The following is a 27719-nucleotide window of genomic DNA, read 5'->3' as shown; positions in this document are numbered from 1 at the left end:
GCGTATTTTAGACACTAGAGGGCTCTGTGCTGAGAAAACATCTTGAATACGCAATAGCTATGAAAATCAGTTTGGTTGTAAATCTCGTTAATTGACATACTTATTGTATTATGTTACTTATGTTGTTATGTAATGCGACTTGAATTGAACTCTGGTGTTAGGGGAAATAAAAAAGACCTCGATGAATCAATAACGTTTTTCCATAATTATTAACATGAGTTCCTACATTATGTATAAAGAAGGCCTGAACATTTAAGAAAATGAACTTCCAAGGTATGACAGAGATGGCGATACTTTCGTCATCCGCGAAACGAAAAGCACGGTCAAAGCCATAGAAATAGAAATTAGATAATATTTCTATGGTCAAAGCTACCACTTCCCGCCATTCGAATGAGCGTTCTAGAACTTCTAGTTATTTCTCCGATTTCGATGCACTGTCCCCTTAGTGTCATGGCCAATTTTTTTAACAGAAACGGACAAAATAAAATGGCATCACTGTTTCCAGCTGTAAACTGGAAACTAGAACTGACAGTCCAAATTTGATTTTGTATTTTTGTTCTTTAACGAAAAGGGTTTAACGAAGAAGTCATTATATTTTTAAAAGCGTGAAATAGCTACTGTTAAAAATCTTAACAATGCCGAAGAAAACACCCAAAAATGCTTTATACTTTTTCATGAAAGATGTTCAAGAAGAATTTCTTGAAAGTGGGAAAACCTTGTCCATGCGATCTGTCGCTCCCATTGCTATTCCGAGGTATAAAGAATTGTCTAGAGAAGAGAAATTGTTTTACCAGAGAATGGAGGAAGATTATAAGAAGGTTAGGAAGGAATTAAACGTAGGTAGATACAGCTCTGACGGTATTCCACTGACTACACTCCTTGCCCAAGAAGAGGAAAAGCAGCAAATGGAAAAAATTATGATTAAGAAAGTTGAAAGTTTTGTGTATGATAATGCTACCCAGATATTAGATACGTCAATCTACGTAATTACCTTTAATGTTTTAGTCGCTACAAGAGAAGATGATTTTCTTCCAAATGAACTTGCGATTGTGGAATATTCATTGAAAAAAGGTCTGAAAGCGTTGTACCACGTTTTAATCAACCCAGGAAAAATTCCAATGGGGTACTTGGCTGATGCCAAAAAACATAGTGAAGAATCTCACATGATACCGATCATTGAAAACGAGTTGGATGGTGAGATTGTCGAAAGCAACTATGGAAAGATACTGAAAAATATTTTATCTTTTACCAGTGCGAGAGTGCGAGAAACCATAATTTTTACTCATGAAAGCCATATTGAGCAGACAAAGGGTTGTTTTAAGTGGCTGATAGCGAATGCAGAGGAACAAGGGAATAGTGAAAGGTTCAGCCAAAGCAACATGGTCTTTGCCGATATCGCCCAACTTGTAATTCATTTGCACAATCTGATTGGTTCACCATTACCTACACGTACAGCCGCAGATGACATTTTGCAACAAAATATGTTTGACTTTGCCATTAACACCCGTTGCTCATTTCACGAAGATCTTGACAGTCGCTACTGCGCATTGGGCTTTGCCAGAAAAATGTGTTTCATTCTGTCCGACGCTTTTGTCCAGTTATATCAACTGGAACTAACAAAGGCTCATTTGCCGCAAAGAGATAGTGGCATAGAGGCAGAAAAGCTGCAATCAAATCCCAATGCTCCAAATTTATGCCCAACATCAGTATCCCAAGAAGAGGCCTGTGAAATTGGAAACTAAGAAGAAGATGAATTATCTGACCCTGAAGAGCAGGTTGCCGCAGCAAACGCAGATGTAAGAGATAACCAAGATCTTACACTTCCAGCTTGGGTTCTCCTTGATCAAATTGATGGTGGCCCTCGAGTTGTGGGATATGGACGGGGCAGAGCTATCATTCCTAATTTTATTTAAGGAAGTGTTTTGTTATACATTCCTATAGTCATTTGCACGCTAAGAAAGACAAAATATATAGTACAGTCGGCGCAAGGATACCTCAGACCATTTCCGGCCAGTCGACCGCGCGTAATTTAAATTTGACCACTTTAAGGTCAATTTCAAATTTCGTGAGTTTCATAGTTTTTCCGCGCCATCTAGGAACCGAAATTGGAATCTATTTTTTAATTTCATGTTGTCACGAGTTTAATTACTGAATGCAGCTAAAAAGGTTTTACAAAAATATTGTTTTTGTTTTAATTTAACAAAATATTTTTAAAATCCGTTTATTTTTTATAGTTTTTAAGTGTCAAGACTACACTTGTACAATTTAAATTTAATAAATGTTGTCAGAAATACATGAACCGAAATTATCAGCGTCCTATTCCTCTAACACGGGAGGCAAGTTCCCCGTTTTCCCCCACCTTAGTGGCCGGATGTCATCTTTTCCTTCTCGAAAAGAGAACCTCCCCACCTCCGCGGTGAAGGTTTGAATACGCTACCTGGCGACGGCTGAGCGAAACTTTATCGAAAAACAAATAAATAAATAAAATATGTTGCTGGGGAAAAATTACAAGCGCATCATGTGTCTGTGGAAGAAAGGTTGTCACTATTAGAAGAAACGTCCAAGGAAAGAATAGCTCAAACCAATATCATCGTAATCAGTTAATTGTTATTAATTAATGAAGCCCAGTTAACGACTAATAAAAACTAGTTTAACTTGACTACGTTAAAAATTATAAACAATAAATATTTGTATTATTTTGTTACAATAATTGTACTTGTTTTATTTGAAAAATAAATCTGAATAGAAACATAAAGGTAGCCTTACTCGTAAACGAAATCATCATTTCTATTGTTTATTTCTACTAGTTCTTTTTTTGTGGTTTATTTCAGTTTCTTCTTTTTCCGTAGCCTTCTGTTTCTTTGGTCTTCCCATATTCTTTGCTACTGCAGGCCTAAATATTTTTATCTGGGTTTCATATATCTTAAGTAGCTCCATTAAGTAATTTATATTATTTTCCGATTCTAATAAAACTAAGTATTTCTCTGTTCTTTCATACATAAATGGTCTTTTAAGATTAGTTGAAAAGGTTTTTAATTCATCTACTTTTTCCATATTGAACAGCTGCTGCAGCTACCGCCTTCCACTGACCTCTCAAAAACAAAACACGGCTAAGCCTAGGTTTACAGACCACGTTTCTCGCGATCTTCTTCGATGAAATAATTTATCTTAGCCTCACTAGATGGCGGTATAGTTACCCGTGGTGCATTCGAAATTTTCCCTGTAGTCGCGGGAGGCGGAAAATTAACAAGGCCTCGCTTGTTAACCCTCCCCTTTCGCACGGGGAAATTGCCGTCCGACAAAAATATGCTCGCTGATAATTTCGGTTCATGTATTTCTGATGTTGTTACAATAATTTTTTTTGATTATTTAAAGTAATAGTGTCATGGCCACCTGTATTATGAAAAGGCCCCTGTTATTAGAGATGGCCATCACCATTTATTAATAATTTTATTAATCCATGGCATGACTATGGGATTCTTCGAAAAACGCGCCTTTACTGGAGAGCGTGGTGCCATCTATTTAAGGAAAAGAAAGCTAAAATTCAAAATAGCGAAATGGTAACGTCGTCAGAGTCTCAGAGAGCCATTGTTGATGATTTTAATAATCCTATAAATAAAAGACCCTACATAGCCGATTATAGAGTTTGTGCTGCTGCGACTGGACATAAAACAAGTTCGTCTATGGTTTATCTTTATACTGCCAAAGCTGATAATTTTCTATGCATGGATCTGGCAGCATTTTTCAACCGGGGGCAAGACAGTCAGAGAGGGGTTTATTTAACCGCCTTTAGAGACTTGGCAGTGCTACGTCACAGTTTTTTTTCAATGGTTTTTATCGTGGGGAGAAAAATATGACCACAATGGCGGCCATGGCCGCCATTGTGGTCATATTTTTCTTATATAACTTATACTCCATTTAGTGGACTTTAACCTAAGTTATATATCCTTTGTAAAAATATTGTTTAAAATTACTTTTATTTATGTAATTAACCAATTTTCAAATGATCCAATCAACGCGAGAGGTACCTATAAGTATACGCCTTTTGGGTTGAAAAAAGGGGAGAGTTTCGTTTAGCCGACCACAAAATACATGTTACGCCGACTGTCCATTTGGCCGACTGCACATTTGTCCTACTGTCCATTTGGCCGACTGAGAATTCGGCCAAATGGGCAGTCGGCCAAATGGACAGTGCATTAGACCGACTGCTAATTTTTCCGACTACTCATTTAGCCGACTGCTCGTTTGGCCGACTGCTCGTTTGGCCGACTACTCGTTTGGCCGACAATTCGTTTGGTCGACTACTCATTTGACCGACTGCTCATTTCGCCGACTGAAGGTATGCCTAGCGCTGCCTAGCGCTTCGCCCTTAATACTAGGTCATTGAGTATATTTCAGAAATCGGGTCTAAAGTGACATCGCCGAAGGTGTGTATAACCCGTGATCGTTGCACTCGCTCGAATTTCGCACTGTAAATCGGTACTCAAGGACGAGCTTATTTTTATTTGTTCGTCATGAGAGTAAATCAGCCATTGGACACAGGTGGTTTAAAGGAGTACAGAGGGGTTTGGGACGGCGGCGAGTTTTTGAGTTATTTTTCCGGGAAAAAGGGTACCACGGAAATTCTCGCATGGGAAAAGGGGAGGGGAGTACCACGGTAATTATCGCATGGGAAAAGGATGGAGGGGGTACCACGGTAGTTGTCACATGGGAAAAGGGGGGAGGGAGTACCAAAGTAATTATCACATGGGAAAAGAGGGGAGCGGGTACCACGGTAGTTATCGCATGGGAAAAGAGGGGAGGGAGTACCAAAGTAATTATCACATGGGAAAAGAGTGGAGCGGGTACCACGGTAGTTATCGCATGGGAAAAGAGGGGAGGGAGTACCAAAGTAATTATCACATGGGAAAAGAGGGGAGCGGGTACCACGGTAGTTATCGCATGGGAAAAGAGGGGAGGGAGTACCAAAGTAATTATCACATGGGAAAAGAGGGGAGCGGGTACCACGGTAGTTATCGCATGGGAAAAGAGGGGAGGGAGTACCAAAGTAATTATCACATGGGAAAAGAGGGGAGCGGGTACCACGGTAGTTATCGCATGGGAAAAGAGGGGAGGGAGTACCAAAGTAATTATCACATGGGAAAAGAGGGGAGCGGGTACCACGGTAGTTATCGCATGGGAAAAGAGGGGAGGGAGTACCAAAGTAATTATCACATGGGAAAAGAGGGGAGCGGGTACCACGGTAGTTATCGCATGGGAAAAGAGGGGAGGGAGTACCAAAGTAATTATCACATGGGAAAAGAGGGGAGCGGGTACCACGGTAGTTATCGCATGGGAAAAGAGGGGAGGGAGTACCAAAGTAATTATCACATGGGAAAAGAGGGGAGCGGGTACCACGGTAGTTATCGCATGGGAAAAGAGGGGAGGGAGTACCAAGATAATTATCACATGGGAAAAGAGGGGAGCGGGTACCACGGTAGTTATCGCATGGGAAAAGGGGGGAGGGAGTACCAAGGTAATTATCACATGGGAAAAGAGGGGAGCGGGTACCACGGTAGTTATCACATGGGAAAAGGGGGGAGGGAGTACCAAGGTAATTATCACATGGGAAAAGAGGGGAGCGGGTACCACGGTAGTTATCACATGGGAAAAGGGGGGAGGGAGTAACAAGGTAATTATCACATGGGAAAAGAGGGGAGCGGGTACCACGGTAGTTATCACATGGGAAAAGGGGGGAGGGAGTAACAAGGTAATTATCACATGGGAAAAGAGGGGAGCGGGTACCACGGTAGTTATCACATGGGAAAAGGGGGGAGGGAGTACCAAGGTAATTATCACATGGGAAAAGAGGGGAGCGGGTACCACGGTAGTTATCACATGGGAAAAGGGGGGGAGGGAGTACCAAGGTAATTATCACATGGGAAAAGAGGGGAGCGGGTACCACGGTAGTTATCACATGGGAAAAGGGGGGAGGGAGTACCACGGGAGTTTTCACATGGGGAAAGGGGGGAGGGAGTACCACGGGAGTTTTCACATGGGGACAGGGGGGAGGGGTACTAAGGAAATTATCACATTTGAAAAGGGGGAGCGGGTACCACGGTAATTATCACATGGGAAAAGGGGGGAGGGGGTACTAAGGAAATTATCACATTTGAAAAGGGGAGAGGGGGTACCACGGTAATTATCACATGGGGAAAAAGGGGAATAAGGGCCTTACTGGGGTGGTTCTACTATGGGGAAAAGAGTACCATGGAAATTATCCCCTGGGAAAAAGGGAGAGGTAAGTACCACGGTAATTATCACATGGGAAAAGGGGGGAGGGAGTACCACGGGAGTTTTCACATGGGGAAAGGGGGGAGGGAGTACCACGGGAGTTTTCACATGGGGACAGGGGGGAGGGGTACTAAGGAAATTATCACATTTGAAAAGGGGGAGGGGGTACCACGGTAATTATCACATGGGAAAAGGGGGGAGGGGGTACTAAGGAAATTATCACATTTGAAAAGGGGAGAGGGGGTACCACGGTAATTATCACATGGGGAAAAAGGGGAATAAGGGCCTTACTGGGGTGGTTCTACTATGGGGAAAGGAGTACCATGGAAATTATTCCCTGAGAAAAAGGGGGATGATGCCTTACTGGGGGCGGTTCGACTATGTGGTAAAGGGTACCACGGAAATTATCGCGTGAAAAAAGGGTCGGGGGCCTTACTGGGGTGGTTCTACTATGGGGAAAAGAGTACCATGGAAATTATCACATGGGAAAAAGGGGGAGGAGACCTTACTGGGGGGGGTTCGACTATGGGGAAAAAGGGTGCCTCGAAACACACTACTAGCTGAGAAGCCCGCCTGTAAGGCGGGCTTCTCAGCTAGTTATTTAATAACAAACTAGAATTAAGATCTTTCACCTCATTGTCGTTAATAAAATTATCTACACTAATTTCTGCCAAGGAAGAGAATAAATCCGATTTAAACCCAGTTGGACAGATATTTGCTTTTTCCGCCATTTTAACGAAATGGAAAAAAAAAATAAAACGCCAGATTCTAACGCCTGAGTGCGCTGTGTACGTGGTGTGAAAATTGCAGACGAACTTTCGCTACAAAGTTTGCGAGGACGATACCAGAGGCTAAAGCTATGCTCCCATATTCTTATGGTACCTGAATGGATTCTTGGTAACACATGCATTCAGTGAAGCTACACTCCTTTAAAAATTGAAAACCATTCTCATTTTATTATTGTGGATTTGTGTATCTTAAATTCATAAACGACTCTAAAGACTAAAATACACTTCGTATGATAACTGTTGTTACTGTTAATGCCTTAATGACATTCGCGACCGATTACTCACTCTACATCGGGGCCTAAGCTCCTAGACCCCGTTTCGTTTCTCTTTGCCCCTCCAACTTCTAAAACGTTCCTACGCCCCTGAAATGAGGATCGGAAGGGAAGGCAATGTCTCCCCAAAACTTAAAAGTACATCATCCCCGCCCCCTCCATCTTGAAACGATGAAACCGTGAGAATTTCCAAACAGTAGATTTCATTTTTACCCTACTTTATTGAATAAACAAATAAAGCGCTTACGTGAGTTCCCTACGAGAGAATAGAAGCAATAATTGTTTTAATTATTTTACATTAAGTCATCTAGATCACGATTCTGGTAGGACTTGGGAGTCTGAACCAGGCCCGTAGCCAGGGGGGGGGGGGGAATCTCTTTCGCCCGACCTAGCCTTTTCTACAACTCAATTCCGACGCCCCCTTTTGGGACAATTCGCCCCTCCTAAAATATGGTTCGCCCGCTCTATATCGATGTCCTGGCTACGGCCCTGGTCTGAACTCCAGACTTCCGAGTTCTACCAGAACCTTTGTTTTTAATGCTCCAGACGCTGGTTGCCGTGATTTATCTTAATCGTTTCAGCAGCGCCGGCCCTAGGGTAGAGCAAGTGGAGCGGTCGCTCTAGGCGCCACGACAGCGGCCAGGTGGAAAGGGGCGCAAAAATTCCCTTTGAGAGGCGCGGGGCGGCGTGCAACAATAGAAACAAATATCTCGCTCTACCCTGACCAAGGGCTAGGGCCGGCGCTGCGTTTCACTTACGGCTTAAAGCCATTTTTAAGCGTTTTATAAATTTAAAATGCAAATACGTGTTAAATCTAATTGTAGAAGGTGATACATGTTAGCCTTAACTCTAGATGGCGATAATCGCGACTCGGCCTTAATTATAAGGGACCCCAAAAACAGTTACGCGGGAGGACCCCGAACCCATAGCTATATACGTCACTGAGAAAGCTACTATTTTTAAAATATAATTCATCAAAAACAAATTTTATTTTCTAAATAAATAAATGTGGTGGATTTTATTTCTTTTTAATTTCATTTGAATTGCTTGTGCATTTAACTTTAATGCTAAACACACTGGAACCGTATAGGAATCGTTTAGGAACCGGAACCGATCGGTTCTAAATCTTGAGAACCGGAACCGAAACCGGAACCGATAAATTAAAATTTTAAGAACCGGAACCGATAAAGCAAACATTTAGGAACCGGAACCGGATTCGGAACCGAGATAGTCCAAAAAAGTGGAACCGTTGCATCCCTAGTAGTCGGATATACCGGAAATGTTCTAAAGAAAGCTCTTGTGGGGCGGTTACGACGTTAATACGCTCATGTTTTCTTATTACGGATGGTATCACATCGTGTTTGGAATATAACCACGTCCGTCTGCAAAGATTCTCTTGGTTGTGGCGTATAACCGAAAGAGGTAATGTTGCTTCTTTAGTGTCGTATTCAACATATACCTTAGTTTTCCCTAATACGTCTTTGAGAATGGCTCAATACCGGTCGTGTTTGGAATATGATTGTATGTCTCCGGAACCAGAATCAACTACAAAACTATATTATTTTCCATTTAAACGACAACAAGTAATTTCTCTCGGTGGGGGATCATCCTCGTTAAGTTGACGTTGGTCAAACCATTAATCTAGAGATCCAATCAAATCTGCTCCCCGCGAAACAAGTTTTTGAAAATTACGAATGTGCCGTCTCCTCTAAAATGACGAGAAAACGTTATCATATGACCCGTGGCGCCATCCATTATTTTTGAGAAAAAATTTGCCGGAAAAAGCGTCTTATTACAACGAACCATTGAGAGATAGACGGCGCCACGGGTAGAATGATAAAGTTTTCTCGTCATTTGGGAGCAGACGGCAGTATTCTTATTTTTTAAAAACTTGTTTCGCGAAATACTGAAATCCGACGTTTTGATTGTACTTCTAGATTAATATTCCCAACTCAATGGGTCAAACTGAATATGGTGAACAGGATATTCGTTGATTGATACAAATTCCATATCGGATGAGGTTGCAGCATCTATGTTTACATAATTTGTGCGGTTGTTTCGTTTACGATGTTGGTTTCGGTGGCGAATAGATCTCGCATTGGCTACGGAGGGTGGAAAACTATAGCTGGTTTCTTTTCGCCTGTTCTCGGACTAAAAGAATACTCTTTTTATGCTAAAACGTTTTATTCTCCTGTTCCGGGGATGAGAATTACCCCGCCCCATAAACTATTCGCTTGTTCCGGAGTATTAGGGCTACTCTTTTTACACCTTCTGAAAAGGAGGCGTAAAGGAATAAATCGGTTTAGAATTTATCTGTTAAAAAGGCCACAGGCAGCCATTTTGGAAAAACGTTTTTATCGCGATTCGCCACCACAGAATCGCGGTAAAATGACGTCATAGCCTAACTCTTCTTATAATTCTCCGAAATCCCGGAACAAGCGAAAATAAACCACCTAGTAAAAGAGAAGCGGTTTTATTGAACCATTTCGAGGCTTCGAGTTTACGAAACATAGCGCCATCTGCCTTAATACCCGCCAACTAAATATGTGAGAAAATAGCAGAAGACTTTTGAATTTCATTGTTGCCTGGCTGAAACGTCCAGCTGTTGTACAGAGATAATTTTGAACTAGCATTTTAAAACTCGACCGCTAAACGCCAATACTTTTAACCAAAATTTAATCTACGCAACGAAGCCTATAGGCCTTTCCATAAAATATTTCTACATGCTTCCACTGTTTTTTCTTCGTCACCCACCACCAATTTCGCTAAAACCAAACAATAAGTTGGCTGTACTTTTTGCATTTTCCGGTAATATTTCCCCAAACATTTTACACGGAGCTCGGGTTAGGCTTAGAGACATCGGAGCTCAAACTGATTTTAATTTATTTTCGATACTAATTAAATGAATTATTATTGCAATACTCGTATCAACTCTGTGAAAGTATTGTTAATACTCAGATATTTACTAGCTAGTATTTTATGATAAACCACAATATTTACCTGATACACTACTGTGGCTGTCAATGAAATGTTAAGCCTTAGTTCACGAGGCAATAATCTGTTAAACATCATCGAAACCGTACAAATTTTTTCGTTATTTTAAATATTTAAATCCTCTTTTCTTATGAACGAAATACTTTTATACTTTAAACATTTGATATAACCAAATTAACAATATCACTTGGATTAATTTTAATCCGGCGTGTTTTGTAAATTCTTACACTCGTTAGCAGACGACAAGAATTTTTACGAACCTTGGCAGACGACATATCGAGCTCAAGATTCAAGAATCGAGCGAGGGTAAAAACAAGGAGTAATATACAGGGTGGAAGCTTCAGCCGTGGTCCAGCCTCGGTACTTCTCCTAGTACACCAGAGTGCTGCGGGTGGAACACTTCTAGAGGCGCTGCTTGGACATTTAATCCGTTATTTAATTATCGGTTAACTAATTTTGGTAGAACAAAGTTACGCACTTGGTTTCCGCGATAGAAGACGACGATTTAAACCGAAAATTAAAATAAAGACCGAGAATGGATAATTAAAAACGGATTAAATAGCCAAGGCAGCGCCTGTAGAAGTGTTCCACCCGCAGCACTCGGGTGAACTAGGAGAAGTACCGAGACTGAACCACGGCTGAGGCGTCCACCCTGTATATAGATCGATTTACAATTTTTAAGGGGTAAAGGCGACTTTAAAGGGGTAATATTCATCCGAGGTAACGTGGTGATGGCGTTATTTGTTAGTAGATGGCGCTCTGATGGCAGCATGACCTCATAATTTTGATTTTCAACGATTGGTTGAAAGTTTTCAGTTTTTAGTGATGAACGGTTTTGTCGAGATTTAAAATACAAAATTATCTTCCCTGATTGGATAGTTTAAAATCGTATTATAGTACCATCTATGGCGGAGAGTGTTAACATCTGTTAAAATTAATTGTTAATTTAAATTACAAAAATTATATATTTTTAATAAGAATTTAAAGTACTATAATTTTGTAATTAATTAATAACTTTTCAAAAAAGTTTATTTTTCATAAGCTTTATAGTGTCGCCATCTACCTCAAACATTATTAAATAGGAATGTACCTCGGGTGGATTTCACCCCTTTTTGCATATTTTCCTGAATGCGTCTATAATGTTGATCTAAATCATCCTTGCAAACCCAGTTTTCCTTCCCCCTCTTACCGTAACGAACATTTTATGGAAAGGTCTATTGCAATAATTCCGCTGAAGGAACGATAATATATATTTTCTGCCTCATTTTATTACGGGGTTTTAAAAATGAGAACGTATAAAATATATTTCAAAGCAAAGTTTGAAAAGAGTATCTCAGTGTCTCGCTGTGAATGTATTAGCCCTTGGCGGTCGTTTGAGCTTAGCTCCTCGCTGAAACGAGACAATTCCCTGAAATCTCTTTCCTCTTTTGACATTTGAAAGCTAAATGAAAAAAGGAAATAAAATATAGCGGAAATGTCCAACCCATTTCGAGTTTTTTTCATCGTGGAATGGGTAAGGTTCAGCTAGGAAAGCTTTATTGCTGATAGGTACATCAAGGACCAAGAAATCCTTAGAGGGACGCCCGACTAACATTTTATATACAGGGCTATAAACTTCCGTTTTAAAAACTGTCTGGCAGTTTGCGTCTGCTACAATAGACGCTTCCATAAATCATCCTCCCAGGAAATCGCCAAGAAGTAATATTTCCGAGAGACAGGACCTGCGAGTCACTATTTATATAGTGCTTATTTAAAAGTTAAAATATTAGCTTTGACTTGCGCAAATATACTAATAAAAAGTTATATCAAGAATGTATTTATTTATATTTAGGAAGAATGATTAAGTTGCGACAATCGCCGGGCGGGGGGAAAGACAAAACGTCACCGACGTTTGATTTCCATCGCGTTAGGTGACGTAAATTTTAAGCAGCCAATGAAATACCGGGACTATTCGTTTTATTTTAAGCGGAGGAGCGTACTGGGGGGACCAACGGGTGGATTGAGAGAAAGGCTAAAAACCGTCTCGACATAGACATTCTCCCTAGGTATAAATAAATACATTCTTGATTATATACAGGGTGTTTCAGAAGTCAGTGCAATAAATTTGAGGTGTTATAGGGGTTGAGTAAAGATGTTTGACTGTCTTTGTCTAGAGAGCGTTAAAGTTTGGCCTAAAAACCCCTAAATGTAAGCTTTCAACGAACATAAGAACCCAGATAGAAAACCGGTTTTAAAGGGGAGTAGGAAAATTTACTACTACCCCTTTAAAACCGGTTTTCTATCTGGGTTCTTATGTTCGTTGAAAGCTTACATTTAGGCGTTTTTAGGCCAAACTTTAACGCTCTCTAGCGCTTTTCCTATTCGTCGCGGAGGATCGCGACAAAGACAGTCAAACATCTTTACTCAACCCCTATAACACCTCAAATTTATTGCACTGACTTCTGAAACACCCTGTATACAACGTTATTTCAAGTGCACAAAAAAATTTTGGGCACTTGAAATAACGTTGTATATAAAACTTTTTATTAGTATATAGTGCTTGTTAAAATAATGGAAAATTTTCACCTTTATGGCAGCTAGGAGCACCCCACACAAGGAGAACGCAACCCGTCAAAATCATAGATATTCTTGTGTACAGCTTTCATTGGTTTGACAGTTGAGCGCCTGCTGCCGTCGGGAGGGGAAAATTCGGAAATTATCTCCCCCCCGCCCGTAAAACGTTCAGCGTAAAGGCTCGTTAAATGAAATTTGTACACAACAAGTGCTTCCTTAGCGTGTTTAAACGCTAGCTGTGTTCTCCTTGTGTTTGTGGCTCCTAGACGGCAGGAACAATCGTTTTTGGACATATTAAGGCTTAGGAAAAACACGACGTTCTTTTTACAGGTGAAAAGTTTCCATTATTTCCACAAGCACTATATAAACAATAACTTGCGGGTCCTGGCTCTCGGAAATATTACTTCTTGGTTATTTCCTGGGAGGATGATTTATTGAAGCGCCTATTTCTAATTAGTAAGTTTTTAAATTTCTTCAAATTTGCTTAGGTTTTAGCTTTATTATCCCTTTTCATAATGGACTAATCTACTTATTCGCAAATTTTTTCATCCTTTACAATGCAGTCCATAGATGGTTCCTTTTAACTTAACATTGCGTATATACTTATCTCCACCACTCTCCCCCTATTCGGCTTTCCGTTTCTATGCAACTAATTTTGAAATTTTAAATGTGTAGGCTTATAGTTTCTCTTTCCGGTGTAATAGTCGCGAGCCAGATTTCCCGCACGGTACTGACGAGTCCCTAATAGGACGAAACCGGTCTACCGTTGGAATTTCTGACTATGTTATTTAATTTAATTTAGTTTTTCACTCGAAGATCTATTTGGTCCGAGTTTCGCGTCTTTTTGTTTGCTCGAAGACCTATCGGTACGTGCTATTAGTAAGTTTTTAAACTTCTTCAAATTTGCTTAGGTTTTAGCTTTATTATCCCTTTTCATAATGGACTAATCTACTTATTCGCAATTTTTTTCATCCTATTTCTCATAAGTCAACCTTAACCGTAAGTTCCTCTTCATGCAAGTAATAGACGCTTCAATAAAAAATCTTCAAGGAAATCGCCAAGAAGTAAAATTTCCGAGAGCCAGGACCTGCAAGTCACTATTTAGTGCTTGTTAAAATTATGGACATTTTTCACCTCTAAATAAAACGTCGTGTTTTTGTAAAACAAATTATTATTATTTTTGCCTGGCGTAGGCCTGAATTATTAATGTTTCGGTAGTAAACGAAGAGGATCCCTTCGCCTTCCCCTTTCGGGCCCCCATCCGCCGGATCGATGTCGGCCAATGATGAACCCGCATTGGCGGCGCGTGCGCCGTAGCCTTCTTCCTGTTTCCGAGCGAGAGGCGCTCTTCAAACGCGAAGCCGTGTGGCGTGTGTCAGTGCTGCGAAAGCTAGTTTCGGGGGAAGGTCGAGTCGCCCGGATCGACGACGACGGTGTTGTAACTTTTTGCGTCGGAGTTTTCGCCTCGGCTTCGAGTCCGCCGCATCCCCGGCTGAAACATGGCCGACGATCAGGGCCCGGAGTTTGATGAGACTAATCAACAAGCGACGGATGGTCAGTCGTATTGGGCAGTTCGTTACCGCGCTAGAAAAGGTGCTTTGAAGAAGAAGAATGTCTACGAAATCAAGGATCACAAGTTTATGCCTCGGTTCTTCAAGCAACCGACGTTTTGCAGCCATTGCAAGGACTTTATTTGGTGAGTGATGAGAGACTTTTTATCAGTAACGGGGCTACCCTCTCCTTTCCGATGCGCCGAGGCTTAACGATTTCGCCCGAGAATACGCCGAAGAACCTTCGATCTGGCCGCGCGACTCTTCATATTTCCTCGTTTATTTTTCTTCCAACGGGTTTTTGGGGGCAACGAGCTCAATTTTAACCCACTCTTAGGGAGCGAAAGTAGGTGAACTGGGCCGCGCGTCCAAGGTTATGTTTTTATAATCGTAAATTGGACGCGTTACTTAATATAAAAATTAAGTGGACATTCTCGTTTGAAAATATAACTGAAAAACGCTCGATACATTTTAAATCGTCCCAGCAATCGAAAATTTTAAGTTTTATTTAAACGTGAAATTTATGAAATATTTGACGCTACGCAAACCGCGGGCAATTTTTTGCGTTGCCCAACTTAAATAATAATAATAATTTCAACATTAAACCCATTATTCCCTATATTTTAAGCGTTTGTGTTAAGGAAATCTTGCGTCACAAGATCCGAGATTGATTGCATTTTAAAATAGTTTTTTTAGCTACCAGTAAAGTATTCTTTTTTATCGCTTGTAAAAGCCCAATACGTTATCGCCTTGAACTAAACTTCAGAATACTTAATTTTAAACGCTTTGTTAAAGTAATTATCCTTATTCTCACCATAACGATATTTTTTTTGATAACGCTTATGCTAATTCGGGCTTGGTTGGGGGGCGAGGGAGCTAGGAACCGTTTAGAACCAAAATCCCGTTGGTTATGAAGTAGATACACGTTTATGTAAACAATGATAGAGCTCTGCTAGGTCATTAAAAAGCAAAAAATTGGGTTTTTTTAAAAAGGCTTTTTTTTAAAGGTGTTGAAATTAAGCCTATGATCGTTGTTTCCCAATTTTGGTTTTGGAATAAGTTCTTTCACGGGAAATAATATTTTTTTTTAACATGTTGGCTTTATTATTATTCACCGGGAATTTAAATATAAATTTAGTAAAGAGTTTTGACTTAAAATTAGTTTTTATAATTTAATATGTAACTTCCTTGTTTTTTTTAAATATCTAAATCTTATTTAATTTAAATTTTATTCTAAACATTTTGGGGAATTTAATTGTAATTTTATTATTGTTCTATGATTTATTAATATTATAGAATCTTTAACACTTTGGAAATACTTCAACGTTGTAATTCCAACATCGTGATAAAACATTTAAAGTATAACCTCAAGAAAATTAATTTAACTTTTGATAAAAATAAAAACTTGAAAATTGTCAGATTAATGAAATTAATTTAACTGTTCATAATCTTAAGGGCAATTGTTAGAAAAAAAACATGAAAGTATTTTGTTTTTAATGAATACGGTTTATGTAAAAGGTATGTTTGGCAACGTAATATTGATATTTATTACATTAAAGGGAATATAACCTCGGGTGGAACACAGACGTTTGCAGCTCTGTCCGTTCTTGCCTTTGGCTTTAGAAATGTTTGGCGCCACTGTACAGGGAAATTAAAAAAAAATTAAGGTCTTCCATTAAGATTGTTTGCAGGTTATATTCCCTTTAAGCGCGTTTAAGGGGCCATCAACAAATTTATTATAAAATTCAAGATGGATTAATGGGGTATGTTACGTTATTTTTATAAGAAGAATCTTATTTTATAATAATATATTACGTTACTCGATCCAGGAAGTTAGGGTTTGGGTGTGTAGATTTTTCTCAGATTTCATTTTATTAAAATTATTTTATAATTTATTTAATACCGCTATTCAAATCGATAATTTTTAATTAATTTAAATCAACCAACCCTTATAACCACGAATTAACTTTGACAATATGAACTGGTATATTTCTGTTTTTAGTTATTTGTTAAAAATTTCCTCCCTCCATCTCTATGGTAACCCTGAATTAAGCGATATTTCCGGTCGGTAAGAATGGTAATCGTTTTTATGGGATCGAAACAGCCGCTAGGTGGCATTCAAAACTTATCAAAATAGTTTGGCGTGAAGTCTTTTAATTATTATTAAGTAAATTAAAATGATTAATGCATACTTCTATAGTTCCATTAAATATTTTTTTATGTATAATTCTATAGTTTAGTAATGAAAATTAGTGTATAATTAAATAGTTCTATTAAAATTGTCTAATTCTATAGTTTTAGTAATTAAAATTAATATAAAGTTAATAAATAATAATTAAAATGCTTAATGTATAATTCTGTAGTTCTATTAATTAATATTAATGTTTATTCTATAGTGATATTAATTAATATTAATGTTTAATCTATAGTGATATTAATTAATATTAATGTTTAATCTATAGTGATATTAATTAATATTAATGTTTAATCTATAGTGATATTAATTAATATTAATGTTTAATCTATAGTGATATTAATTAATATTAATGTTTAATCTATAGTGATATTAATTAATATTAATGTTTATTCTATAGTGATATTAATTAATATTAATGTTTATTCTATAGTGATATTAATTAATATTAATGTTTATTCTATAGTGATATTAATTAATATTAATGTTTATTCTATAGTGATATTAATTAATATTAATATTAATGTTTATTCTATAGTGATATTAATTAAAATTAATATTAATGTTTATTCTATAGTGATATTAATTAAAATTAATATTAATGTTTATTCTATAGTGATATTAATTAAAATTAATATTAATGTTTATTCTATAGTGATATTAATTAAAATTAATATTAATGTTTATTCTATAGTGATATTAATTAAAATTAATATTAATCTGTTTATTCTATAGTGATATTAATTAAAATTAATATTAATCTGTTTATTCTATAGTGATATTAATTAAAATTAATATTAATCTGTTTATTCTATAGTGATATTAATTAAAATTAATATTAATCTGTTTATTCTATAGTGATATTAATTAAAATTAATATTAATCTGTTTATTCTATAGTGATATTAATTAAAATTAATATTAATCTGTTTATTCTATAGTTTGATTAATCCAAATTAACGTTAATAATTAAAGTCTTAATAATAAAAATTAATGTGTAATTTATAGTTTTATTAATTAAAATGAATATATTAAATTTGGTATAATTCCTTAGCATATGGTTTTAGGAAGATAATTTAGCAAAGTAGTTAAATTAATTAAATAGCCCAAAAAAGCTATCCGCCCGAACAGGGACTCGAACCCTGGACCGTTAGGTTAAAAGCCTAACGCTCTACCGACTGAGCTATCCGGGCACGTAGATGAAGCGCTATCTTCTCACTTTAATGAGTGAACAGCTTCTTCTCCATTGAGAATCCAAACTTGGCGCCTTAGAAGTACGTAATTGACGGGTTAAGCCACCTCTCGAAAACGTCGACGTGGGAACTTGAAGGGATAAAGATTCCACGTAATGATACGTCTACACTTTTAATAAGTTTCCCCGTACACGTTTGGGTGGGGTGCCTTAACCTGTCTATTAGCTTACGAGATAAAAGAAAAGATGAAACTTGTACCTTCACAGCCCTGATTTTCTCACCAAATCGCGGATGTATGACCAGAAGTACATAATACCAGAGATAAGTATCCAACTCTCGGTACCTCTAATGATGTTTGCTCGAAACAATAACGAGTTTCTTAAAACAGGACTTGGAAGAAAAAGTTTTCAACTTTTGATATGACGTTTTTCACCCCACATTTTTAGGGATGCACCGACATATCGGCGTAGAGCTCTGCGTAACAGATAAATTAACTGACAAAATTTCGATTAATCGTAAATATTTTGGTTAACTGTTTATTTAACATTTAACATGCAAAAAATAATTTATATTTTCGGATAATTGTAGGTTATGGATAAAAATAAGTGGTTAATTTTTATCCAAACGCCGAACTCTATATCGGCCTATTTTTGTAATATCGGCTTAAGCGAAACCGATATTGGCCGATACCGATACTAGAAAAATATTTTCAGAATAACATTTTAAAATAAGAAAATTATCGATTAACTAATGATAATATTTAATTTAATATTTCAGAAGCTAGATCAATCCTTCTTTAGACAGGGGGTTACGAGTGGAAACAAATAAAATAACAACGATATTCGATTTTTGATAGAAAATATGTATCACGTAAAATGTAAATAAACATATTCGGATATGCTCTTGCAAACGTTTCTTAATGGAAAATTAGAATAAAATGGTATGATAGTGTACTGAACCGTCTTTTACAATGATTTTATCATATACACTACTGTTATGATAGATAACTTTGTTAATATCGGCCGATATTATTGCCTACGAATAGCCGATATATCGTTGCATCCCTACATATTTTGAGAAAACCACGGGAACCGTATAAGGAACGTGTTTCGAGCGAATAACATTAACCACATATACTTTTCTCTAAGAAATGTATATTATATGCGATTCTGGCTGTAACAAAAACTGAATTGATATTAGCAGTGCTACCGAAGAAAAGTCTAACTCCCGCGATAACGTCAACGCGAAATCTCACCATCCCACTACATAAAGCTTGTTTTCCACTAGCGCGCGTCATAATGTTATTTTCTTTACGCGCGTAAAAACGTTTGAACGTTTCAAAGCTGAGGAACGCGTCGTTGCGTGCGCCAGTGGAAAACAAGCTTTAGACTTTTACAGTTTCCCGATTCCGTTTCGAATGTCGGCGAATCTAAACCCCGCCCCTTCCCGCGCGCGTAGTGACGTCGTTTTGTCTACCAGCTGGGCGTTAGTCCATCAATTTGCGTCATATAGAGACGAAGTTGAGGGGGGAGAGGCGCGCGCGCTCCAGAAAAACATTTTCCGCCCTCCCTTCTCTGTCATGCCGAAGCTAGCGCGCGCCAAGTTGTAGTGCGCGCGGCCACGTGCTGTTGATATTTAATAAGTATATGCCTGGGGGGGGGGGGGGGGATACAGGGGGCTGCCACTTGCGCATAACGTTCGCTTGTGTTCCAATCAAGAAATGCGTGTTTTGTTGGGGAGGGGGAGGGGTGTCTATTTTATTCTCCCGGCTATATTAATGCAAAAATATGGTAAAGCGGATTTATGCAAAAAAAAATAATTATTTGCGTGGAAAAACATTGGAACTCTAAGCAACCGTATTTTAGGGTTTTTTTTTAAATTGTTCAGGGAAAGCATAGGCCGGTACTACTGTTAAAAAATATGAAAAACTGGCTAAATTAGGGAAATCCTAGAGTGTTTTTGAAGTAAGTGTTTAATAGAGAAATACAAGATTGATTTGATAAAATCTATTTCGATGTAAATCAGGTTGTTTATTTGATTTACGAATATCATTGATTTTTAACCTTGGTGGTTAAACTGAGGAACAAATTTTTATTATTAATATTAAACAAATAGTTCAATTTGGGTGTACTGTGAATTGTAAAGGCTACACTATTTTTGTTCATTTTAATAAATTCATTAAGGTATATTTATCAATACTGTTGCTTTCAATCGCACCTTCTTTTAAATTAAAGTTGAAAGGACCAGTGGCGTCACCAGGATTTCAAAACTGGTGGCGCTTAAGCCATAAGCACTGGTCAGGGGCGTCCCATTGAGTGATATGGGGGAGGGGGGGGCTCCGAAAAAGGTTTGAGACATTTATACCGACTAGGAAAAATGAAATTTTGATGACCATTTTTAAGTTTAAAGAAACATTTCGCAAAGTGAATTGGAAAAAGTCTTAATTTTAGGAGGCGCTTTTCAGAAATTTTAGGTGGCGCTTCAGATATTTTTCAGGTGGCTCAAGCGCCGCCTAAAACACCCTAGCGACGCCACTGGAAAGGACACAATCCCAAAACCTACGAATGAACTTCCGGATCCGAAATTTAAAAGTTTTGGAAGTTACGACATTTTACCAGCGAGGACTGTCACCGTGTTCTGCGTAGTGTTATCCCTACTCAAGGTCCCGTTCGTGTTTGTGTGTTGGGGCCGAAAATTATTGGCCTTATTAATTGGGCCTACTCTTTTTCGTTCGTTATTCTCAAGAATTTTAAGTTGTTTCGCTGACTTTTGTTCCGTAAATGAAGCTCTGTAGATGGGGTTAAGTTCGCCGCTAGAGAACGTGTAGGGCAAACGCGTACTCTTATGGCGTAGCAACTGTTTTCCCTAAATGTACTCCCTAAGCGTTTCTAGTTAGGGGTTTAATTTGTCTCATTCAGAGTTGGCTAATTTAACAGGGTTCGCACGGAACCTGGAAAAGTCGGGGATTCTGAAATTGGGGGAAAAGTCGGGGATTCTGAAATAGGGACAAGGCAGTTGGGGGAGGTAGAACGTCACTACGCTCTATCTCACACTCCTGAAAATCCACCCACTGGGGGAAAAGCGCGCGAAATTAGCTATAACGGTACGATGTCGTGACGTTTCCCTCCCTCAAAATGGCGTCAAGTGCCTTGTCCCTATTGGGGGAAAAGTCGGGGATTTAAATATTATCGTAAAAAGTCGGGGATAACTCTGGGATTTTATTAGTCAACAAACTTTGCATCGTAGATAAAAATTAGCTATTTTCTCTTGGGCGCTCATGTTTTGTGATATTTAAAAACGTCCCACTTTGTATTTTACCTAAGAAAAATTACCAGTAATATTACCAAAAATGGTCAGTGATAACCTGGTTAAGTCTGGGATTTTAACTTAGAAAATTTCGTACGAATCATGTTTAAAAAGAGTGATTTTTTCAAAAAATTATTTGAATAACACCATGTACTTAAATGGAGGAATAAAAAATATAGCGAAAAATAATTTATTTAATTAAAAAATTTAAGCAAACCAAAACATTAAATAGTAATTAAATTTAATTAAGACTTCATTTAATTCGAGGTTAGCTAACTGATATAAGTAAAATATCCGTTGATAATACCGGAAAAGAGATATTAGTTGTATAAAATTAAATTCAATACAATAAAGAAAATTTGATTTAAATAAAAAATTGATTGATTTTATTTTAATTAAAACGTGGAGTTTGTAATTATTTGCATCGGTTTGTTGGTTGAAGTTATATTTAAATCAACACTCAAATCATGCTTTGAAGCCTCAAAAATTTTCAGTTTGCGCCTCAAATAGCTAAAAATTTATCTGACATTTGCACGTTGATTTTTGTTTGTATTCTGAAATTAAAAAAAAAACCTCTTTAAAAGGAAGCTGAAAAATCCTTCTCAAATTAACGGAAATTCTAAATTTATAAAATTTAAAGAAAATATTCATAATTCTAGTTAAAAAAAATAGTCAAGAAATGCTATATAAATTCGTAAAATTTCTTAAATTTCTATTAAAATTCGAAGGTAAAAGAAAATATAATTACGTAAAAATGTATATTCAAATCCAGGGAAAAATCCCTTTACAAATCCCGTACTTTTTAATTTGTGACATTTTTTTTTACCCCCACTACGCTTGTTGCATAATCTCCAAGAAAATATTTAATAAGACCCAAGTATATATTTATACGAAGGAGAATGAATTTCAAGACGATACTCGGGTGCCACGGTCTATAATTTTCCGTGCGTTTCCCGGGCGTTGTAGGGCGGATGAAATGGGGGAACCAATGAGATACTGGACTGATAAAATGATTTTTAAAGGGGCGGAGAGTATTGTTCGAGCGAGAGGGAAGTGTTGGGCATTTTCGTCAAATATCCGCTCAGCTCGATCGGCGCTCCTCGATCTCCGCTCTTTTTTGAGCGGTAAAATCGGCGCTCCTCGATCTCCGCTCTTTTTTGAGCGGTAAAATCGGCGCTCCTCTGTTTTAGTTTCGCGCTCTTTTAAAAACATTTGGCCGCTCAATTTCACTCATAATAACAAAAGCGCTCGCAATGAGAGAAGGGGTGCCCATCACTGCGAGAGGGTGTTTGGTTGCGACGCTAAAAATCGTCTCTTTCTCCTGAAGTAGAAATAAGTACGGTATATTTAATAAGAGACAAGATCTAGTTGAAGGGAAACCCTTTTCTCCGGGACTTAGGTGAAAATCCCCTCGAACTCTGCAGAACGCAGCCTTGGTGTGCGAGCGCGCGCTCCTGTTTCCCCGCCGGAAGCCCGCTAAGTTAATTTCCAAGCCGGCTCAATCTTGTAAAAGTCTAAGCCTCGGTCGGCGGACTACCAAGGCCGGAAGAGATTACGGACATGCACACCCCGTCTCTCGGAGCTCGCCGGTCCTCCAGGTTAACACTCGTCTCTAAACACCGCACCATATTGCCAGGTTACTTTTTGCGTCCGAACCCGGCAGCCATGTACAGAAATGGACGCTCAGCCTTGATTCGCGATTTCTATAAGGCTTCGCGAAGCCGGACCCAGTTTTTAACCCTAATCGACGTTTGACTTACTTCCCCCTTTCTTACGCTCTGACCCCTGGGTGAAGGGGTGGGGGGGATGTTTGAGGCACGTGACTTAATTTTAACTATAGTCTGTTGCAATCTTAGGTTTCAAATTCTAGTGCAAATGACGCGAAGATATTATAGCGTTTGTTCGTTTTAAGGGTATTATTTTCCAGACCACCTACATCGAACAGGACTCGTAACGTCACGCTGAAATGATTCGTTACCTTACGACAAACTTTAATTTTTGGTGGCGCTATCATTTGGCCATTATTATAATTTTAAAGGTCTTTTTATAAATAATTATTCATAATAATTCGCTAAACATTTTTTTACTAAATACTAATTTACGAAGCAACTTCAAAGCTTGTAAAAACTGACAACAGATGTCGCAGCACTCGATTTTTGTTTACTATGAGAAAACTTATATAAGATTACTAGTCCCGTTGGAGGTAGGTGGTCTGAGTGAATAACTGCGTGTGTTACCTTAATACAAATAAATATTATGAACTGAGTCATTAATTTTCAACAATTGGTAATAATTAGATGATAATAAATTAATTAATCAATCTATCGACATGTTCTACAATATCGTAATACCTTAGAAAAGAAACGTTTTATTGATCTTGTCTCGATGATAAGTTATATAAGATCAAGAATGTAAAAATAAGTTGTCGAGAATTGAAAATTAGGTTTGTGCGCTCACCCATGGATAGTAGATTTTAGAGGATCGGTAAAAAGCCTGGTTTTTAGCCGCCGCAAACCAATCACACCAAGGGAGTCGGCCAAGGTTATTTGAAGAAAAAAAACAAGTATCGCTAAGAGTGGACGATACTGTTCGAAAACAAAAAATAAACACGAAGTACGTTTTTACGCCAAAAGGTATTTTTTCACGTTTTTATAGATAAAATATGATATACTAATTTATCAGTTGATAGTTTTTATTGAATTAAACAAGACGTACGACGGTCAGAATACACACAATCCTTCTAATGTGTTAAGTTTGTTTGAGCTATTCACAGCAACCTGCAACGCCGGTATCACAACCAAAATATATCCACGGTCACACATATATACATATTTACACTTATTTGTTACTTCTAGTCATACTTTGAAAGCATCGAAGATTCCTTCTATCAGTGTCACTCTTATTTTTTACTTCTGATCACACCTATTTGTTACTACTAGTCAGCCGTTGAGTGTCACACTTATTTCTTCTGGTTAATAATAATAATAATAATAATAATATTAATAATCAGCTAGGCTAATACCCAAGGCACCACCTTAGGCAAAGACTAATTCGATCAGTTTCATACTTATTTGTTACTTCTGATCACACTTATTACTTCTGGTCATACGCCGAAGACTAGGTCAATCAGTGTCATACTTAATTGTTACTTCTGGTCATACGTTGAAAGCGCGGCGCACTCTGAACGGCCTTGAAAAACGCCAGAAGGAAACTGGCGCGTAGACCTCTAAAAACACGCGGATTTACAATGTTGGAAATTGCGGGGCTCCGTATACGCTGCCCAAAAAACCTTACTTATAATTAAAATTAAGGAACGAAATTGCAATTCTAGGATATATGGAAACCACAGCTATTCAAAAATATAACTTTCATGAAAATCGGACTTAATTTAAGGAACGTTATGTAGACTTTTAGCCGGAAATATAAAACCACGGACATTGGGGTCCCGTAAATAACCCCGAAAACTATACTTAAATTTCACATTTACTTATATAACCGAAGTTGTAGTTCCACTGAATCCTAACCTATCCAATACTATTTTTTTTAACGTTACCGGACTTAATTTTTAACAAAATATCAACCACACAAAGCGAAACTACCGAAAACGGTAAATTGGGCAAATGCCCAACTTCTTGGGCTTCGATTTCAAAACTTTATGAAAGGCTATCAATGGTGATGCATGTACATTCGAACGAGATATCATTGACTCTTCTAGCCCTAACCGTTGAAGAGGTATGCGCGACACGGCGGCATCGGCATCGGCATCGGCTACACTGTACGTGAGACTAATACACACAAATTCTTAGGATTGTGTGTAAAAACCGACATTAAAAATTACTAAAATATAAAGCACAAAAAATTACGTAACAATATCAACCGCATTAGATTGCCATTTTGAAATTTTAAGATCACGTGGTACAAACGACCTTGCAAGACTCCCTCGGAGTCTCTCGAGCTGATTGATACGCGGGGAGAAATAAAATGCGCTGTGGAAGGATATCGAAAACCTGTCCTCTTAATTTACCGTCCATGGCTCACCGGACTATATATTTTGGGCTTGCCCAACTTATTAATTTTCTTGTTGAAGGTGGTCGTTGTTGAAATTTATGCCGGAGGTATGTGAAATTGGCTAATTTGCGAATTTTCCTAAAATTGTACAATTTTTTGATGGATGTGAAATTGAATTGTAGGATTTTTGTTCGGAGGAGGGGTCTAATTTGGTGAAGTTTTAATCTCAGGGTTGGCATAGAACCAGCCATACCGGTTATAGCCACCTGGTTAAAACCAGTTATAGCCACTCGAAAAAATCCAGATTTTTTTTGGCTTAAAAAAAAAAAATACAATATGAATATTTAGTAAAATAATAGTTTTTATTTAGAAATTGTTTTTTTGTTTCATATTTAGAAACCGGTTTACTTTTACCAGTTTTTCGGCCTTTCGTAACCAATTAAGTTAACGTAATTCAGTCCAAACTAGTCCATATGTTGAAAATATTCTTTCTTGTCCAGCTGCCACGCTTCTATCGGCGTATCATAAACAAAAAATAGGGGGAATTTCCCGAGGAAATCAAAGAATTAAGTTATTTTATATAGCTATTTCGCTTTATTTGTTTAGTTTCTTATTTACGACAATAACTGCAGACAATTTTTACTTACATAAGTAAAAGGTACTGTTTATATATTAGCCGGTTATAACCAAAAAAACGGTTATAACCGATTAAAACCACTGGTCTGGATTTTTTTTTTTAAAAACCCGTTTTTTTTCCAACCCTGGGTTTTATGAATTGATGATGTAATCAGGATATAAAATAAGATCCGCGTATAATCTCTTGAATTATCCGCAGGTTCATTTCATTCATAAAAACTCGTGTGTCAAGTGTTAAAGTCGTCGCCGGCGTCGCGATGATAAAGCTCGAGATAAACGTAGGCCTGGCTTATTTTTGTCCGGAAATTTGTCAATTGCGCCAAAGATTTACGATTGAGACATGCCGCGTGCTTTTATCGGGATATTTCTTGGTTGATTTATTCCAGGGCCGTTTGGCTGGCTGAGTTACATCCCGCAGTCGTAAAAAGTACAATAGCTTCGCTATAAAAACTTGGCGAAGGAACAACGTAATGGAAACATTTTATGGAAATTTCTATGAAGCCTAATTTTTTCATTCTCTTAACAAGGTTAATTATACACCGTTTGAAGCGCGCAGAAAAAATTCATTTGGAATTTTTGGCCGAAATTATGGGTTATCTTATACCATTCGCAGTCATGTCTGTCCCACGAAACTAAACTTTTTAAAATATTGAAATATTTCAAATTTTTTTAGTTAGATTTTGCTTTGCGATTTACCGTAATATTTAGGTTTAAACCGGTCGGCACTTTTTTGATTTTTTTTCAATAACAATCAAATAAATCGATTTTTTTTATTTAAATCGGATTTTTTTATTTTGTTGATTTTTTTATACAATTAATGGCTCTTTTTCGTGAGTAATTAACAGCTATTTTTTCTTTTGAGTTAGCTAAGCTTGAATTAAATGAAATCTTAATTGAATTTAATTACTAAATATTTTAGTCAAGATTTTCTATCGGGTTTTTTGCCTTTATTGATTTTTATACAATTAACGACGCTTTTTCCTGTATAATTAACGGATATTTTACTTTTATGAGTTAGCTAATCTTGAATTAAATAAATCTCAATTGAATTTAATTACTATTTAACATCTTAGTTTGCCCAGATTTCGTTTTAATTTTTTAAGGAACTATTCTTTCATTTTTTATTCTTACATTAAAATACATAATGACTTTAATCTTGATTTCAATCATGATTTCAATCGAATTGATTTAATCAAACAAACCCTGGTTTTAAAGACTTGCTTGGTTTTTCGCCAATCGCCAAAAGTGTTTTAAATTGGCGTAAACAATAAATTTCCTCATTTTTGGAATATTTAGTATTTGTAAAGATTCTATTGTCTATTTGAATTGAAATTGTTAATATTTTTATATGAACATTCTATTCAAAAATGAGGAAAATCTAAAAACTAACAATCTTCTATTCGAACTATCGTATTTGAAATAACGCTTAGACTATGTTTTTTCTAAAACTTATTGTTCTCGTATTTTAAAATTTATACTACGCTTCTAAAAGAACGTCAATAATTAATGCATATGCGTAAATCTACGTTAAATATTTTCTACCAAGCCCAATAAAAGACCCATTTTACATATTCGCAATTTAAATAGAAACGGTGTTACTATATTTCTGCGCGCAACATAACTAACCAATATTAAAAATAACTACTTTAGTTCCAATACCAAGTAAATAGACTTACGCGTATTTTCTGCTATTTGGCATTGGAACTTTCATTTACATATTTTAAAATAGTGCCAGCATTGTTTGAAAATAGTTTTTTAAACATTTTTGGGTAAAACTATTTTTCTTATCAATAAAATTTGATAAAAACATTTAGATATCATAATTTAAAAATTTTCACTTTTATGGTTGAATGTTTCGAAAAACCCCGAAAAATAAATTCTATTTTAAGTCTAGTTATCCGGTTTTGGAAGTGAAGTGCAGAGCTTCCACCAAGTCCCTAAAATACCTAAAAG

The 27719-nt window shown here is 37.2% G+C and overlaps 3 protein-coding genes and 1 non-coding gene across 8 annotated transcripts in view; 3 read left to right on the top strand and 1 right to left on the bottom strand.

The window, feature by feature from the left end:
* The window catches only part of LOC149962955 (protein maelstrom homolog), a 32587-nt gene extending 29979 nt beyond the window's left edge, over positions 1-2608 (top strand). Inside the window, exon 2 of the mRNA XM_090180272.1 lies at positions 2167-2608. The gene's annotated coding sequence lies outside the window, so the exon portion shown is untranslated. The remainder of the gene's footprint in view (positions 1-2166) is intronic.
* Positions 599-1416, top strand: LOC149962956 (protein maelstrom homolog). The gene is made up of 2 exons (XM_090180273.1): positions 599-1194; positions 1253-1416. Exons 1-2 carry the CDS (start codon positions 636-638, stop codon positions 1273-1275), a joined length of 582 nt encoding a protein of 193 aa, XP_090036399.1. The 5' UTR covers positions 599-635; the 3' UTR covers positions 1276-1416.
* Positions 2609-14132: 11524 nt separating the features above from the next.
* Pkc53E (Protein C kinase 53E) overlaps positions 14133-27719 on the top strand; it is a 253932-nt gene continuing 240345 nt past the window's right edge. For 2 of the 5 annotated variants that reach the window (XR_016481799.1, XM_090180269.1), the window contains exon 1: positions 14133-14576. Coding sequence is in view for 4 of the 5 variants with exons in the window: in XM_090180269.1 (XP_090036395.1) it covers positions 14380-14576 (197 nt within the window). In the remaining variant the exon portion in view is untranslated. The remainder of the gene's footprint in view (positions 14577-27719) is intronic. The other 3 variants (XM_090180270.1, XM_090180267.1, XM_090180268.1) reach the window with 3 other exon arrangements.
* On the bottom strand, positions 17744-17816 carry TRNAK-UUU (transfer RNA lysine (anticodon UUU)). The gene has a single exon. It is a non-coding gene; the product is annotated as a tRNA-Lys (tRNA).

Source organism: Leiobunum rupestre, chromosome 1 (genome assembly GCF_980474605.1).
Source record: "Leiobunum rupestre chromosome 1, qqLeiRupe1.1.hap1, whole genome shotgun sequence".
Classification (NCBI taxonomy): domain Eukaryota; kingdom Metazoa; phylum Arthropoda; class Arachnida; order Opiliones; family Sclerosomatidae; genus Leiobunum; species Leiobunum rupestre.
Note: the sequence above shows the minus strand (reverse complement) of the source record. Positions and strands in the feature narration are given on the sequence as shown.